Source organism: Chiloscyllium plagiosum, unplaced genomic scaffold (genome assembly GCF_037043375.1).
Source record: "Chiloscyllium plagiosum isolate Xiang-an unplaced genomic scaffold, Cpla_swu_hap1 HiC_scaffold_10, whole genome shotgun sequence".
Classification (NCBI taxonomy): Eukaryota; Metazoa; Chordata; class Chondrichthyes; order Orectolobiformes; family Hemiscylliidae; genus Chiloscyllium; species Chiloscyllium plagiosum.
This window is the reverse complement of record NW_028270148.1, coordinates 116,619,518-116,636,592: the sequence shown is the minus strand read 5'-3', so window position 1 is coordinate 116,636,592 and position 17,075 is coordinate 116,619,518. Positions and strand designations below refer to the sequence as shown.

The window sequence follows — 17,075 nt, the reverse complement described above, 5'->3', positions numbered from 1 at the left end:
CACCACTCCCTCACATTGCCTTCTGTAGCTCTGTTTCATAATTGCTTTTGTGGAGTGTTTCACTGCATGGTGCGTATCGTTGAATATGCTTGTTTTTAGTAGTAAGGTCAATGTGGTAGATTTATAGTTCATGGAATAATATGGCATGGTAAGTAAGAACTGAGTTTTCACCAGTATGTATGAGTTTTGTTTCTTCATTCAGTAATCATGTAGTTTGCATGATTTAAGACTATAATTGCTTTTTCCTCCTTGCAAGTTTCACAGAATAAAGGAGAGGAAAGGGTATGTCTTCTATTAAAATCAACATAATTATCAGTGATCTCAGTTTCATTAAAACCAGTTTATGATGAAACAAAAACAAATTTGACATCTGAGAGATTCTTGGCTGCATCTGAAATGGGTTTTGAAGCCATTCAGTCCAAGTCAGAGGTATCACCATCTCTTCAATGACAGTCAAAGGCTAATCCAGGCTTTTACATCAATGTCCCATAAATGAATGAAAAACATTGGTTTATGCTGCTTGACAGTCTTTCCCTTGGTGATATTATTTACCAAAATTTTCAGAATACGACTTGGAGTGAGTTTTTTCTCCAGGTAAAGATTTAATACGTACTTGATGCTTGCTATGTGTAGCTTTGTCGGTTCTAAACAAATATTGTGTATATTCTTAACATGAAAAGTAAGTGATTAATTTCTACATGTTTAAATTGCTATATTAAAACAGCTGAGCAGAGCTATCTGCTTTCAGTGCAAGATGTATTTTTATCCATCTGTAGCAACTCATTTTCTCCCCCTGTTTGGTTAATGACTTGCAAAATGCCTTCTTTAAGAAATGACATGATTTTTCCTTTTTCTGTTGTGTTTTGTATAGTTTGTGAAGTGCGGCTATGCTGGCTCCAATTTTCCAGAGCACATTTTTCCAGCGTTGGTGGGCCGTCCCATTATCCGATCCACTGCCAAAGTTGGGAATATTGAGATCAAGGTAAGATTATGGAGAGTTTTGCTGTTACTAACTGAATGTGGCTGAATTTTCTCTTGCCCATCCAGTTGCTGTGTGGTGATGTATTTGTTGGATCTGCTATGTTTTCATTACTCCTTTTTGTAAAACAAAATACAGCAAAAAACACATTTCAGTATTAATAGTAAACCAGGCAGCACATTTAGAAATGCTTGCAAAAGCTGTAGATAATCTTTTACATAACACATTATTAAAGCTTGTGTGATTGTTCTGGACAGATATGCAAACTTTCTAAGTATGTAAGTTTATAGAGTCAAATTAAGGTGATATGCCCTTTTGCTCTTCCCTATTAAGCCATTACAAAAATGTATGGTGGAAATTAATATTTAAATAATACTTCAAATTCATATATTTGCCTAGTGAGTGCAGTGTAATTTTCACTTGTGTTGCTGTTTGGATGGAGTGAACAGGTTTCTTTTACATTGCTCCTTCCCTTCTCCTCTTCAGAAAGATTTCCTCAGTTTAATCAAACAACTGCTTAACTCAGGAAGGATTTGAAATCTGCCTGCAGCTGTAACATACCTGCATGATGGATATGTTTGCAAGCAAGAAATGTTGTAAGCTCCACTTGGAGTCAAAAAGTTGATAAGCTAAGCTTGTTCATAAGGTGCATACAATGTGAGAAATATGCTTGCTTTCCTCTGGTAGAAAATGTCATAATAAATGTCTGAGACAGTAATTCACATATTGCTTTTGCCCTAGAATGCCAACAAGGTCATTAACACCTCCTGTGGGGAACACAGACACAATATAATTAATTCCACATCACTTTACAGTATATTGTATGTGAATTCAGAGAATTGGAAACAACGTATTTTGTGTTGATCCTACAACTTTGATAAGCAAATTTTCTGTATTATTGCAGCAATAATGTTTTTGAAATACATTTGCAGAACTCTAAATATATTTTGAGAAAATGATAAAATTATGATGCTGACCAGACCTATATATTTGAGCTGAACACTGGACTCCACACTTGATGGGGAGGTTTCTCAAAGTTCTGTCATTTTCTTCTTTTAATTTTGGAAAGCACTTGGATCTTTTAAGTTCCTGGAGTGATGTTTTCACTCGGACCTTTTCTGACCTTTGTTTTTACCTTCTCTCTCTCTCTTTCTCTTCTTTCTTCACCTGTTGAAGTAGAATAACAAAAAGATGGTAAGTAAGTTGTTGGAGTGTGGTGTGTTCCATCTTTTCATTTCATTTTATTTTGGTATTGCAATCCAAACATCCAACCTCTGCGTTAAAATTTCTTTTTGTTAACATTTTGCAATTTTTTTTTCCTTAAACCAGCTGCTCTCTGTTATGCTGAAAAGTCTGTTCAATTCAAACTTAAAGCACGGATGAGATGGGTTTTGCATTGCGGCATGTTGGGGGGTGGCTGGTGTATTGCACCTGACTAAGGCCACAGGGCGATGCAGCATATTTCTCACCTTTCCCAGGCCATTTGGGGATAGCAGTTGGATAGAGCTGATAAAATTGGTTGGAAACATCAAAGATAGGTCATGCACTGCAATTGTATTCCTGCCACCCCTGTTTGCTGAAGGCTTGGGGAAGTGTTTGGAATTCAGCTGTTTGAATTGTCACTGAACCATGGAATGTTGCAGTGAGAGTTCAGTGGTGTAGTTGGAGCTTTGAGAGTGAAAAGTTTGAGTGTTGAACAATCTTAATCACCTGTCTAACTGCATTCAAAGGTCTTGAGCATTTGTACAAGTCACTTGAATTGCATTTGCAGCTAAGCTTTATCAAGAGTAGGTAATCATTGCAAGGTCAGTGGGTGCTGGTATCATGTCGGTACATTGATGTAATAACATTCTCAAAATGGGAGATTTATCTTGGTGCCTCCAAACCTATCATAGTTCCATGACATTTATCTGATGGAGATTAAGGACCTTATCCAAACAATTTTGAAGAACAGGACGACTCGTTCAATTGAGTTATGGTTGTGTACTTCTGCCAATGGCCAGAATGAAACCCAAGAAAAGCATTAGCTTATGGAACATGTTGATTCTATGATGAAAATGGTGGGTGATTGATAAACATCTGCAGAACAAATCTTTGTCTTGTGACAAGAATGCTTAAACCCACCACAATTTCATGCTGATTGTAAAAACATTAAATTTGATCAGGCTTCTGAACAACTTTATAAAATCTGTGTTTAAACTTTCCAAGAAACCTATTGGGGTTTTCAGTGTTTCACCTTGCAGCATGATTTTGCCACGATTCCTTTATTTTGCTTTGAAGCATGTATTTGGACTATACTTATCCATATTTTTCTGTGCATAGGTACTAGCGTTTGTTTGGTTGGGGCTTAAAATTAACATTATCCTGCTAGATACAAGTACTTTTTCCATTCCTTCAGTGACAATGGAATGTTGATTGCTCGAGTGAAGCAGTTGATGCATTCCTGTGTAAATGCAGATTGTGGACTGGCAAGCAGGTGTGTGTCTTATTTTGTCCAAAGTCTCTGAAACATGTGAACGATTTAAGTCTTGCACTAGGGAGGTGTCTAATGCTATTGCTTATTGGACAGCTCCTCATATCAATTTCCAAAACTGAATGTATGTCTGCCTAACACTGACTGCATGTACTGAATGGATTGCTTCAAAATTTGATGAATGCTTTAGTTCATCAATTTTATCAGGATCCAGGTTGAAATCTGACTAGGTTTGTGTGCTTGTTCTGTGGCGATTGAAGTGATTTCTACTTGGAACTAGTCAGTATTTGGGCATTTAACATCATCCAGTGAACTATCCAAACATGAGTAGTTAGTAATTTATGCTGCTTGTACTGTGCTTACACACAGATCTTGGTATACAGGCATTCTCAAACTGCCTTGAGTAAGTATTCAGGCAGACAGTGCAATAAGTCTGCTGTGTAGATTGTCAAATATATTTGTCTGACCTGAATGTAAGTGCCAGAAATGATTGATTCTTTGAAAAGAAGGAAAATTGCTTAAAATCTTGTTTTGGTCTGACATCATCTGTTGTGGGATAGCTCTGCTGAACAATAGGCTTGCATGTAATCAGTCTTTTGTTTTCTTAATATCCATGCAGCCCCTGACCCCATACCATTCACCCAGACCTGAAGGATCTTGATTGTTTAGAATGTAATACTTTGAATGCAAAATATACCCCATAATGTGCGTGCACGTGCGCAAATACACACACCAACCCATTGCCATCTGCCTGCATTCTTTTTCTTACGCAAAGGTACTTGATACCAGAATTACTTGTCCTAACTTGCAGAAACCTCTAAACTAGATGTTCCACGACAGTATTGTGCAAGTCATCCCAAGCCAGTGAAGTTGTGTATAGACGTGTCATTTTAATCAGTGGGGCACTGGGATGATTGGCCTGATTCTCACATTTCTCAGCCTTACTTGGGGGTATGAAGTGACAATTCTCCTATTTGTTACAGTCATACAATTTCTGGATAGTTATGATCAGAATATCAACTTGGCTTTGGCTATTAGTCTGCTTGCATAGGCATTTTTTCCTCTTCAATGAAAATGTCTCCCCTATCTCTCTCTTTCTATTGCTTTTCAGTTTGAAGATAAACATAAATGGATATAACTCAGAATATAAGCTGTTTGTTAAAATAAAATTTTTAATTTAAAAGGGCTTCATAACTCTTAACTTGGTATGAACAGAACTCTGGTATCCCACAAGAACATTTTGACCCAGTGTGCCTTTTGATCAATACTTTTGGAGATATTTTGATTTGTTGCACAATTTCTATGGTGGTTTATTCATTGGTGGCCCTCGTAACTGATTAATTTTCTGAAGTTCTCCCTTTGCCCATTTCCATCATATACTCTGACACCCTATCATCATCTCCCATGATCTGTATCATGACCCAGAGTCGTGTTGTGTCATTATCTTCTATCACTTCCTACCCATGGCTCAACTTTCTCCTGTGCATGTCCTTCAGATAGATCTCCCTTATGCACCCCTCTCTTTTTGAATAGTCGCTACTCACCTTGTCCTGAGCGAAACTCTCCAAGCCTCTGCCCTTGCAAATTAATCCTGCATCACCTCCAAAGTTTGTAGAAGTTTCTTGGTTTCTAGTTTTAAGAGAGAAAATTATGGTCATAAACACTTGTCTAAACAAATTAATTCAACCAATAACTTGCCCAGTGCAGAGTTTTACACTAATTCCTGTTTTCAGAATATCCCGGTTGTTTTCCTTGTTTTGAAATTTGAGTAATTTTTTTGAGGTTGGACTGTGTACGCCTGCCACTGTTGACCAATGTTGATCCGGGCCTCATTCAGCTGTTTCACTTTCTTTTGAATTTTTCCCTTTGCAGGATCTGATGGTGGGTGATGAAGCCAGTGAATTACGTTCTATGTTAGAGGTTAACTATCCTATGGAAAACGGCATTGTTCGAAACTGGGACGACATGAAACATCTGTGGGATTACACTTTTGGCCCAGAGAAGTTAGATGTCGATTCCAAGAATTGCAAGATTCTTCTAACTGAACCACCAATGAACCCCACAAAGAATAGGGAAAAGATAATTGAGGTAAGAATGTTTATTGAGAAAACTGTTTTTATATTTTGGGGACTGACTTCAGGAAGATGGAAAGACTGTTGACTGAGTTGAGAGGCTGTTCTTCTCCTTCTGCGCCTCTTGTGGCTCTCCAATCAATCATGGTCTTGTCTAATTTGGGAACTCCTGGCTCAATGTAACTAATTTAATTCTTTTCTAGATCAGCCAATTACCATCCCTTTGAGGTGCACTGGATGGTCAGGTTTTGTAGCTGGGTTTGCAGTCATTGCACAAAATAATTTTAATGTTTAAACCATTGGAATCAAATGTTTAGCTCCATTGAGATAGGCTAACCTTATCCCAAGCTCTGACTGTGTGCTGATGTTTGAAAAGGAAAATGTTCAGAATTTAGGACAATGCTGTGGGGTAGTGGAAAAAGTGGCTAAGCTGGAAAACCCACAGTGCATGCCACTTGAATTTGGGAATCTGAATTGAAAGAATTTTAGAACTGTGTCCAGTGGAAATGCTCATTTACTGCCAATTGACTAATTGTTTGTTTGTGTAAAGAATCTGGATTTCTTTGCAGATTCAGGTTATTGGTTAGTGCATTCTCTACTCGTTGACCTCTTCTGAGTTTCTGTAAATGCCAATTGAGCATGTGTTGATGTGGAGAATTATGTGACAGTTTCTGTGTAGACAATTGATTCAGGAGCCTGCCCATCATCTGAGCAAATCTGGAGTGTAACAACAATTTTATTCTGCTGGGTGCCATCACTTTTGGGAATGCTGTTGGTCATGTCATGGCAAACTTTATTTGTCAAAGCTCAAGTAAGTTACAATGCTTTGAAATTTGGTTTATGTTTACTTTGTAGTCTGTCCACGTTTTACATGTTCCATGCCTTAATCTTTAGAGCACTGTATTATGTATTGAGTATTGCATCTTTGGTGTTTTTCCCATGTAATCTCCTCATTTCATATGAGTAATTCTCTTCTGTTTTATATTTAATGTTTTTGTTACTACAAAACTGTCACGTCGGTATTCCCAGACTGTGGGACCTCATCCCAAATAGGCCTGGCAGCTGCAAAGCAGCAATGCCACCTGGACCAGAATCCAATACAAGACTTTCCCTGTTCGGTTGGTTCGAGCTAATGAGGGGTTTCAATAGGTGTGCTTATCATGACAGAGCCACGCCTGGTATGTGTTGAATTGTCACAGTCCTCAGGTTAGCATAGAGTCTCCTTGAGCTGCTTGCTAGCTCAGAAGCCCCGTCAGACTCTTCAAACTGTGGACATTGATACCTACTCCTCGACTCTGAAAGCTGCAGGAAAGAGCATTTTTGATGGAAACAGTTACAGATGCTGCAATGGAAATCCTTTTCCAAAGATTACTTGAATGGAAAGTTTGTCAGTACACTTGAGAAGTGTATTCAACTTGGGAGTGAATGGTATGAGGTGAAAGTGAGGACTGCAGATGCTGGAGATCAGAGTCCAAGAGTGTGGTGTTGGAAAAGCACAGCAGGTCAGGCAACATCTGAAGAGCAGGAGTGTCGACGTTTTGGGCAAAAGCCCTTCATTTATCAATGGGGGAATCGATTTTAAACTCTTGGGATAATTTTCTGCCTCTGTTCGCTCCCACCCCAAAATAAAATCAGCATCTCTCTTCAGTCCAGATGCCCGCCTTGTAAATGCCTCAGTCTGTAGCAGCACATTAAAGTAGGTTCAGATCCTGTCAGTGTTTGCAATTTGCATGAGTATTGAGCAAAGTGATACTGAGCATTTAGTCTAGTCTCTGTATTTGGCCAAATGATTGCAATTGTTTTATCAATGTTTAACTTGTGCATCAAGAAGAGCTTTCATGCTAAAGAAAAGTAGTGATGACTTGACTATGGGATAAGAACTTCCACTTTGATAAAATAGCAATCCACAGCTTTTACACTACATGCAGTGGCAAGGGAAGGTGCCAGGGATGGAGGAAGTGGACCTAACAAGGGAGTCACATAGGGAGAATGCAGATAGGAGTGGAGAGGGAAATATATCCCTGGTAGTGTGGTCTGTTTGTAGGTGGCAGAAATGGTGGTGGATGATGTGATGTATCTGGAGGTTGATGGAGTGGAAGGTGAGGATCAGGGTAGGGTTCTGTCCTTGTTGCAATTGGAGGGGTGGGGTTCAAGGATGGACGTGCAGGAAGTGAAGATAATGTATTGGAGGACATGTATTGATCATGTGGGAAGGGAAATTGTGGTCTTTGAAGGAGGCCACCAGGGAAGTTCACTGATGGAATTGCTCCTGCTGGGCGTAAATGTGGTGGAGGAATTGGGAATAAGAAATTGCGTTTTCAAGGTGGGGGGGGGCAGAGAGGAGAGAGGTGGGTGGAGGTGTAGTTCAGGTTGTTGTGGGAGTTGGTGGGTTTGAAGTCAACGTCCACATTGAGTCGGTTGCTGATGAGGTCCAGGAAGGGGAGAGAGATGCCAAAGATGGTCCAGATGAACCTTGAGGTCAGAGTGGAAGCTGTTAGTGAAACTGATAAACTGTTCAATCTCCTTGTGGGGCTCCTTGCTCTGGAGGTCAAGTCATTGAATATATTTAAAACAGACGGGTTCATGATTAGTAAGGGGATCAAGGGTTATGGGGATACCTCCAGATAGCAGTTTACCAAACCTCATCTCAGTTGCTTCCAATGTATCTTTACTTGAGATGGCCAGTACTGTGTGCAGTACTCCAGATCTGGTTTCACTAATGTCCTGTGTAACTGAAACATAACCTCTATTTGTTTGTATTAACTTCTTCTTATGGAAAATGATCATGTTCTATCAGCTTTCTCAATTACTCGCTATACCTGCATGCTAAAGTTTGGCTTTTTGGTTGTCCCCAAGTTTCCTTGTCAGCCTTAGTCTCACCATAGTATGTTGTTTCTTCCTCGGGATAAATCTGTGTTGCCTCTTGAATTATCCCCAGATATTCCTGGCACAACCCTGAAAACAACAGATTTATCTGTAAGAATAATAAGGTGGTTATGGTAGGGGATTTTAACTTTCCAAACACAGACTGGGACTGCCATAGTGTTAAGGGTTTAGATGGAGAGGAATTTGTTGAGTGTGTATGAGACAATTTTCTGATTCACTATGTGGATGTACCTACTAGAGAAGGTGCAAAGCTTGACCTACTCTTGGGAAATGAGGCAGGGCTGGTGACTGAGGTGTCAGTGGGGGAGCACTTTGGGGCCAGCGACCATAATTCTATTCATTTTAAAATAGTGATGGAAAAGGATAGACCAGATCTAAAAGTTGAAGTTCTAAATTGGGGAAAGGCCAATTTTGACAGTATTAGGCAAGAACTTTCAAAAGCTGAATGGGGGCAGATGTTTGCAGGTAAAGGGACGGCTGGAAAGTGGAAACCTTCAGAAATGAGATAACGAGAATCCAGAGAAAGTACATTCCTGTTACGGTGAAAGGAAAGGCTGGTAGGTAGAGGGAATGCTGGATGACTAAAAAAATTGAGGGTTTGCTTAAGAAAAAGGAAGTATCTATCAAGCATAGACAGGATAGAGCGAGTGAATTCTTAGAGTATAAAGGAAGTAGAAGTATATTTAAGAGGGAAATCAGGAGGGCAAAAAGGGGACATGAGATAGCTTTGGCAAATAGAATTAAGGAGAATCCAAAGGGTTTTTACAAATACATAAAGGACATAAAGGTAACTAGGGAGAGAATAGGGCACCTCAAAGATCAGCAAGGCAGCCTTTGTGTGGAGCTGCAGAAAATGGGGGCAATACTAAATGAGTATTTTGCATCTGTATTTACTGTGGAAAAGGTAATGAAAGGTATAGAATCTAGGGCAATAGATGGTGATATCTTGAAAAATGTCCATATTACAGAGGAGGAAGTACTGGATGTCTTGAAATGCATAAAAGTGGATAAATCCCCTGATCAGGTGTACCCCAGAACTCCGGGAAGCTAGAGAAGTGATTGCTGGGCCTCTTGCTGAGATATTTGTATCATCGATAGTTACAGGTGAAGTGCTGGAAGACTGGAGGTTGGCTAATGTGGTGCCACTGTTTAAGAAAGGTGGTAAGGACAAGCCAGGTAACTATAGAACGGTGAGCCTGACGCGGTGGTGGGCAAGTTGTTGAAGGGAATCCTGAGTGATAGGATGTACTGGATGTCTTGAAATGCATAAAAGTGGATAAATCCCCTGATCAGGTGTACCCCAGAACTCCGGAAAGGCAAGGATTGATTAGGGATCGTCAATATGGCTTTGTGTGTGGGAAATAATGTGTCTCAAACTTGTTTGAGATTTTTTGAAGAAGTAATAAAGAGGATTGATGAGGGCAAAGTGGTGGACATGACCTATGTGGACTTCAGTAAGGCATTCGACAAGGTTCCATGGGAGACTGATTAGCAAGGTTAGATCTCATGGAATACAGAGAACTAGCCATTTGAATACAGAACTGGCTCAAAGGTAGAAGACAGAGGGTGGTGGTGGAGGGTTATTTTTCAGACTGGAGGCCTGTGACCAGTGGAGTGCCACAAGGATCGGTGCTGGGCCCTCTACTTTTTGTCATTTACATAAATGATTTGGATGTGAGCATAAGAGGTACAGTTAGTAAGTTTGCAGTTGACACCAAAATTGGAGGTGTAGTGGACAGCGAAGAGGGTTACCTCAGATTACAACAGGATCTTGATCAGATGTGCCAGTGGGCTGAGGAGTGGCAGATGGAGTTTAATTTAAATAAATGCAAAGTTCTACATTTTGGGAAAGCAAATCTTAGCAGGACTTGTACACTTAATGGTAAGGTCCTAGGGAGTGTTGCTGAACAAAGAGACCTTGGAGTGCAAGTTCATACTTCCTTGGAAGTGGAGTCGCAGGTAGATAGGATAGTGAAGAAGGCGTTTGGTATGCTTTCCTTTATTGGTCAGAATATTGAGTGCAGGAGTTGGGAGGTCATGTTGCAGTGGTTAGGCCATTGTTGGAATGCTGCGTGCAATTCTAGTCTTCTTATTGGAAGGATGTTGTGAAACTTGAAAGGGTTCAGAAAAGATGTACAAGGATGTTTTCCCTGGAGGTTGAGGGGTGACCTTAGAGATTTATAAAATAATAGGTGCATGGATAGTGTATATAGACAAGGCCTTTTTCCTCTGATGAGGGAGTCCAGTACTAGAGGGCACAGGTTTAGGGTGAGGGGGGAAAGATTTAAAAGGGACCTAAAGGGCACCTTGTTCACACGGGGTGGTACGTGTGAGGAATGAGGAAGTAGTGGAGACTGGTACAATTACAACATTTAAGAGGCAGTTGGATGGGTATATGAATAGGAAGGGTGTGGAAAGATACCGGCTGGGTGCTGGAAAATGGGACTAGATTGGGTTGGGATATGTCATCAGCATGGACGGGTTGGATCGAAGGGTCTGTTTCCGTGCTGTACATCTGACTCTAAGTGTATTAAAAAAAGGTAGTGAAGTCTTGGGAGGGATTGTCAGCATTTCAGTTCCAGGCAACTGAAGGCATGGCTATCAGTGGTAGAATTGGCTTAAGCAAAAGATCAGAATTGTAGGAGTGCATTGTCTGAATGGAGTGCTGCTGTTCATGTTGCTATTTTTGTCATTGCTTCAGGAGATCCACGCACGGGGGACTTGTACTGCCTGCCACTCCAATCTATTATTGCCAACCAGCTCATGCATTCAACTCCAAGCTGCTTCCTGCTGTTGATGGTGATACGTGACTACTTCAGGCTTCGCTTGAGCACTTTCTTGTCTTCTGCCAACCCCATCTCCCTTCTCCCTATTGGAGCTTATTGCTAGGCTCTTCGGTGATAGTAATAGGTTATTCCTGTCAGTTGGCAATCTCTAGTCCTTGCACCCCTGTATCAGCTGGGTCTGTTTACCTGTGGTTTGGCCACCTTGGGGTGCTCTCATTGATAAATAGTTTTTGATCCTTTGATAAACCTTCAGTGTTGATAGGCGACCATGTCAGGCTGTCAGATGTGACTGGCAGTAACATTTATGAATGATGGTAATAGTCCTGTGCAGTTTCTGCTTGGTCCGGAGATTAATTTCCTGCTCATTCCAGTCATAGTACCTTTGTCCCGTTCTTTCTCTGTCTTCTCTCCCCCTTCTCACCCCCCCCCCCCCCCCCCCCCTCCCCCCGCCAAGTCAAAACAAAATGTTATAGTGACGGTATAGTTTTACCTCCACCTTTATTCCAGGCCCTGGAGGGAGAGAGAACGATTGTCCATGTGCGCAGAGACATGAGTTCATGGTCTTCTCTGGAACAGGAGTTTCTCAATAAACTAAATGGTTATTTTACAGGATGGTGCATCCAGATAAGACAACCAATATGTTAATTGGGTGACCATTAGTATCAACGAGTATCAATAGCAGTGACCAAGCCCTTTACTGTTATACAATGAATGTTCTTAACCTTATTGACTGGATTCATACAATGGATACTTTGCCTCTTGATTGCTGACCTTACATCCTGAATGCTTCCAATATTGTTAAATGGCTCTACATAATGACTGCTTTTCCACCTTGTTAACCGATTGCCCTTGCCTCCCGCATCCTATTGTTAACTGTAAGTTCTTAACTGATCTGAGTCATGCTCAGCTGAACATCTTGTTTCATAAAACTTTGAACTTTTTCCATGCCTGCTTATGCCTGAGACGCATTCTCATCTGTCAATTATTGCACTAATCATTATATTTTTGTGTGATTTGCTATGTAACATGCTGCACAATGAGTGAATCACTTAAATGTGGTCGCTTAACTCTGGACATTTTCCAAGTACCATCATATTTCAAATGCTTCCCTTTATTGGCCACTGCATTAACTATTGGAGTTGGGAGGTCATGTTGTGCAATATAGGACATTGGTCAGGTCACTTCTGAAATACTGCACTCGTTTCTGGTCTCTGTGCTATAGCAATGATGTTGTGAATCTTGGAAGATGCAGAAAAAAAAATCTATAAGGATGTTGTCAGGTTTAGAGGGTTTGAACTGTGGGGAGAAGCTGAATGGGTTGGGGTATTTTTCCTGCAACGTCACAGGTTGAGGGCTTAGAAAATCATGAGGGCCATGGTTAGGGTAAGTGAACAAGGTCTATTCCCTGGCGTAGGGGAGTCCAAAACTAGAGGGCATAGGCTTAGGCTGACTGGGGAAAGACTTAAAAGGGACCTAAGGGGCAACTTCATGCAAAGGGTGGTGTGTGCTGCCAGAGGAAGTGATGAAGGCTGGTGCATTTAGAAGATTTAAAAGGCATCTGGTAGGTATATGAATAGGAACGGTTGAGGGATATTGGCCAATTGCTGGCAAATGGGACTAGATTAATTTAGGATATCTGGTCAGCCTGGATGAGTTGGAGTAAAGGGTCTGTTTCTGTGCTGTACATCTCTATGACACCACCAATAACTGGAATGGGCCCAGTGTTCCAGTTGTGTATTCTGTGCAATGTAACACAAGCTTTCAGTAACAGCAGAATTCACTTTTGTCTCTTTGCTGGACATGACAAACGGTTGCTAATTCTGGTTCATGGCATTCACTTGACCTGTTTCCAGCCACCCCCACCCCGACATTTCCTCCACTGATCTATCGCACAACCATTGGAAATAATCCATTGGATTAATTTCCACCGTTAGTGGAGCAACCCTTGCCCCAGGGTTTGGAATATTTGCAGCTGATCAATTGAGTCTTCAAAGAAAAAGTCACTTTTAAAGATTCTAGTTATTTTTCCCCCTACCGTGGTGTTGCTTATAGACCTTAGAGACCTCCCACTCCCAGAGACTCCTGCCCAATCCTGAAGGGTTGTTAATTCTGTTCCTATTGAGGTGAAGTTACATTCTGAGAATGTGTGGGCATTCAGCATGCCCTGTTCCAAGATCTGTGTTCTCTCCTGCATGTCAGGACTGAGTAAAGAGTTGGATGTGTAATAGAAACATTTCAGCCCTCATGTAATTTTTTAATATATTGTTTGTGGGATGGATATACCTGAGGCAGATAACTGCTCTTGAACTGAGTGTCTTTCAGAGGGTAACTGAGTCAACTGCATTGCTCAAGTCCCATGGAGGTCAGATCCAGCAAAGATGGCAGAAAGAAGCTTTCCGAGCAGTTGCTCGTTGTAATGGTTACCCATTGCTGGCACTTAGTCCCAGAGCACAGAGTGTACTTCACTAAGAACCATTGCATCCACTGAAGAATGCAGAAAGCCAACATTATTCACTTTTTTAACAAGTGAGAAAAAGTCCTGTCATGTGTTAGACTTGTCAGTTGGTCTATTTTTCAAATGAAAACATGGAAAACTGCAAGACCCAACATACCAACCTCCGCAAACTCTGCATCTCACCTATTACAGCCATGACCCGGGGACACAATTGCTTTCTGGCTCTGATCACTTGACAGGAAAACCATGATGATGGGTTGGGACCAGGTTAATTGAATATATTCAGAATATTGGTCTGAATGTACTTTGTTTATTAGATTAGATTAGATTACTTAGTGTGGAAACAGGCCCTTTGGCCCAACAAGTCCACACTGACCTGCCGAAGCACAACCCACCCAGACCCATTCCCCTATATTCACCCCTTCACCTAACCCTATATGGGCAATTTAGCATGGCCAATTCACCTAATCTGCACATTTTTGGATTGTGGTAGGAATCCGGGGCACCCGGAGGAAACCCACGCAGACACTGGGAGAATGTGCAAACTCCACACAGACAGTCACCCGAGGCTGGAATTGAACCCGGGGTCTCTGGCGCTGTGAGGCAGCAGTGCTAACTACTGTGCCACCGTGCTGCCAATAGAACGGTGAGTTGCTTGACCAGCAACACAACACTAGCAAGAAGATGCAACAGCGAACTTGTGACACAGCAAGCAGACACAACTGAGATTTGAACCCAGGATCTCCTGTTTACTAGACAGGCGCTTTAACCATCTAAGCCATGGCGCTACTTTTTAATGACTTACATTCTGAATTGGAACATCTGAACTCTTCCCTTGTAATAGTTTGAGTTATGTTTGATTGGATGATCACCAGGAGGAAAGCTGTTCGGCTCATTTCCTGTAAGCTTCAATGCTGGTCAGCGTTCAGGACATACAGCTCAATCTTGTAGGACAGGAAAAGTAATCCGAAGCAAGAACTGGGGTCAAGAGGGAAAGCAAGAGGATTGGCTTGCTTCTGCTCTCCAGTCCATTTTTGAAGCAAGAACCAATGTAAATTTCCAATTATCAACCTTGAAAGGTTGCAGTCAGGTTAGGAATTCTTAACGTTCAGAGGAGAATGAGCGAAGCTAGGCATGAGTGTGTTTGTTAATTGATTAGAAAATGAATCCGGATAAAATGATGAAGACAGGGTTGGCTAAATTCTAACTTTGTTTGTTTCAGGTGATGTTTGAAACCTACCAGTTTAGTGGAGTCTACATTGCTATTCAAGCTGTACTCACACTGTATGCTCAAGGTACGTATACCTGATTGGAGTTTGGAGAAATGCTGAAGTTAAACTACAATGCCATGTAAAACACAGCTTAAGGATTGATGGACTCAAATATCGAACATTACAATAACATTGATCAGATGAATCTTGTCTACAGCAATTTGAGAGCGGATCTCTTTGTGAAAGTTGCATACGTTGCTGGCTGCAGTTTTCCATAGCTAATGCATTGCTACACTCTGCCCTTGATCTGCAACACCTTCCCATTGTATCAGTCTCATCTGTGATACAACTTGCTCTTTATCTTAACACTGGAAAGCAATTAGCAACGTCCCCTAGAATATATGAAGTAAAAATATTACGGTCTGCCTGATCTCAGAAATTTAAAAATTGTCTTCTAGTTTAAAATGGAAAATAATTATGAAATATCACTAAGTTAATTTTGCTGGGTCATTTATTCATGATTATGAAAAATTTTCATAAAATAAATGGAAAGCATTTAATCAGAAATAAGAAAAGCATCATGGAAGTCATAAACTTTAAAGAGTAACAATCTGAAAATCCAAGCACCAGAAAGAGGCTGAAGGGGTCACCTTGAAGTTTAGAGGAAGCATTTCTTTTTGCTCAACTCTAAATACCAAGGACATGGGGTGTAGGAAGTAGGACAGGCAGCTTAGCAATGATTGGAGGGGATGTTTAGCCTGGGTTATCAGAAGTGATTGCAAGTTCATTGTTGAGAACATTAAGAAATGGTTTAACTTTACATGTTCATTTTTAGTTTTAAAATGTTCTATTTCACAGAAATTCAAGTTGCTACTTCTATTGAGACAGGATTGTCGTTAAGTTGGTTTTACCCACGAAGGTGAAATGTGTGTTTACTGAATTTTAGTTCTGTACTGCATTCTGCAGCTTGATCCAGTGTTCAATAACAATCAGAACTCATCAGGAAGAGGCATCTCATTGTTAGGGGGGAATCATGGTAACCAAACGTTGACCCTTCTGCGCAAGGTTGTCACACGCTGTTTAAGTATTTGAATCTCCAGTGTCAACCGCAATGCGGCCTCCTTAATCATGGACCTGCAACTTGCAGTTTTGTAATCTGTAGTCAGGACGATAAATTGTTCATTTGAAGGAAAGGCTCAGGGCCACCTTCTCCAACTCCTGGATACAATTAACAAAATTCCTGGAGATCTCCAAATTGAATCATCATCATCCAACTGTAAAATACAAAACAAGGCCATTCTATAAAAGACAAGTCCATGTTTAATGAAATTGAACAAAATCTTAGGAAATTTTGGTTGCAACTTCAGATTTCTGGTGGAACATAGACCTATGCTGATAACCCTGCAGGTGGCCTTTCTTGAACATCTGGTCAATTTTGAATAAAGTTCAGCAAGTCTACTTCCTGAAAGACCCTGTCTTCTCCTTCGTGTAGTTAGTGGTGTGTACATGTCCATAGTTTATGTTTGCGGTGCGTATGTCTTTGATATTTTAATGAATATATTGCTGTTTTTATTTGTTTCCCTGGTCAGCATATTGCTAATAGTCTGGAGGATCGAGGCAACATCAGCTTCACCTTTATTAACATCCTGAGTGTTGAGTGCCATTTGATCGTATTTATACATAGTACAAAACAGAGGAGGAAAGGCCTGAAAAGGCTTACTAGGGACAAGAGGCTGGAAATGTCTGCTCTGATCTCTCCAGAACAGACGAGGTGGAAAGGTGACCTCAGTTTGAAAGATTGAAAGATCAGAGTGAGAACATGATTCCCTCTAGTGAATAGACCCATTAACTACACGACAATCCCAATGTTAATTAAAGAAGAACAGGGTATCCTGTAGAAAGTGTCCCTCAAACAGCAACGAAGACCAAATTATCCAGTCATTGTACACAGCAAGCTCTCACCAACTGCAATGGATTGTTTAGATTAGATTACATTACAGTGTGGAAACAGGCCCTTCGGCCCAACAAGTCCACACTGACCCGCCGAAGCACAACTCATCCATACCCCTATACCTAACACTACGGGCAATTTAGCTTGGCCAATTCACCTTACCTGCACATCTTTGGACAGTGGGAGGAAACCGGAGCACCCGGAGGAAACCCACGCAGACACGGGGAGAATGTGCAAACTCCACACAGTCAGTCGCCTGAGG

General features: G+C 41.0%; 1 protein-coding gene across 1 annotated transcript in view; it reads left to right on the top strand.

The window, feature by feature from the left end:
• Window positions 1-17,075, top strand: part of LOC122553124 (actin-related protein 2) — a 42,049-nt gene that overhangs the window by 8,076 nt on the left and 16,898 nt on the right. The window contains exons 2-4 of the mRNA XM_043696679.2: window positions 872-982; window positions 5,325-5,540; window positions 14,874-14,946. Coding sequence (XP_043552614.1) covers window positions 872-982; window positions 5,325-5,540; window positions 14,874-14,946 — 400 coding nt within the window. The remainder of the gene's footprint in view (window positions 1-871; window positions 983-5,324; window positions 5,541-14,873; window positions 14,947-17,075) is intronic.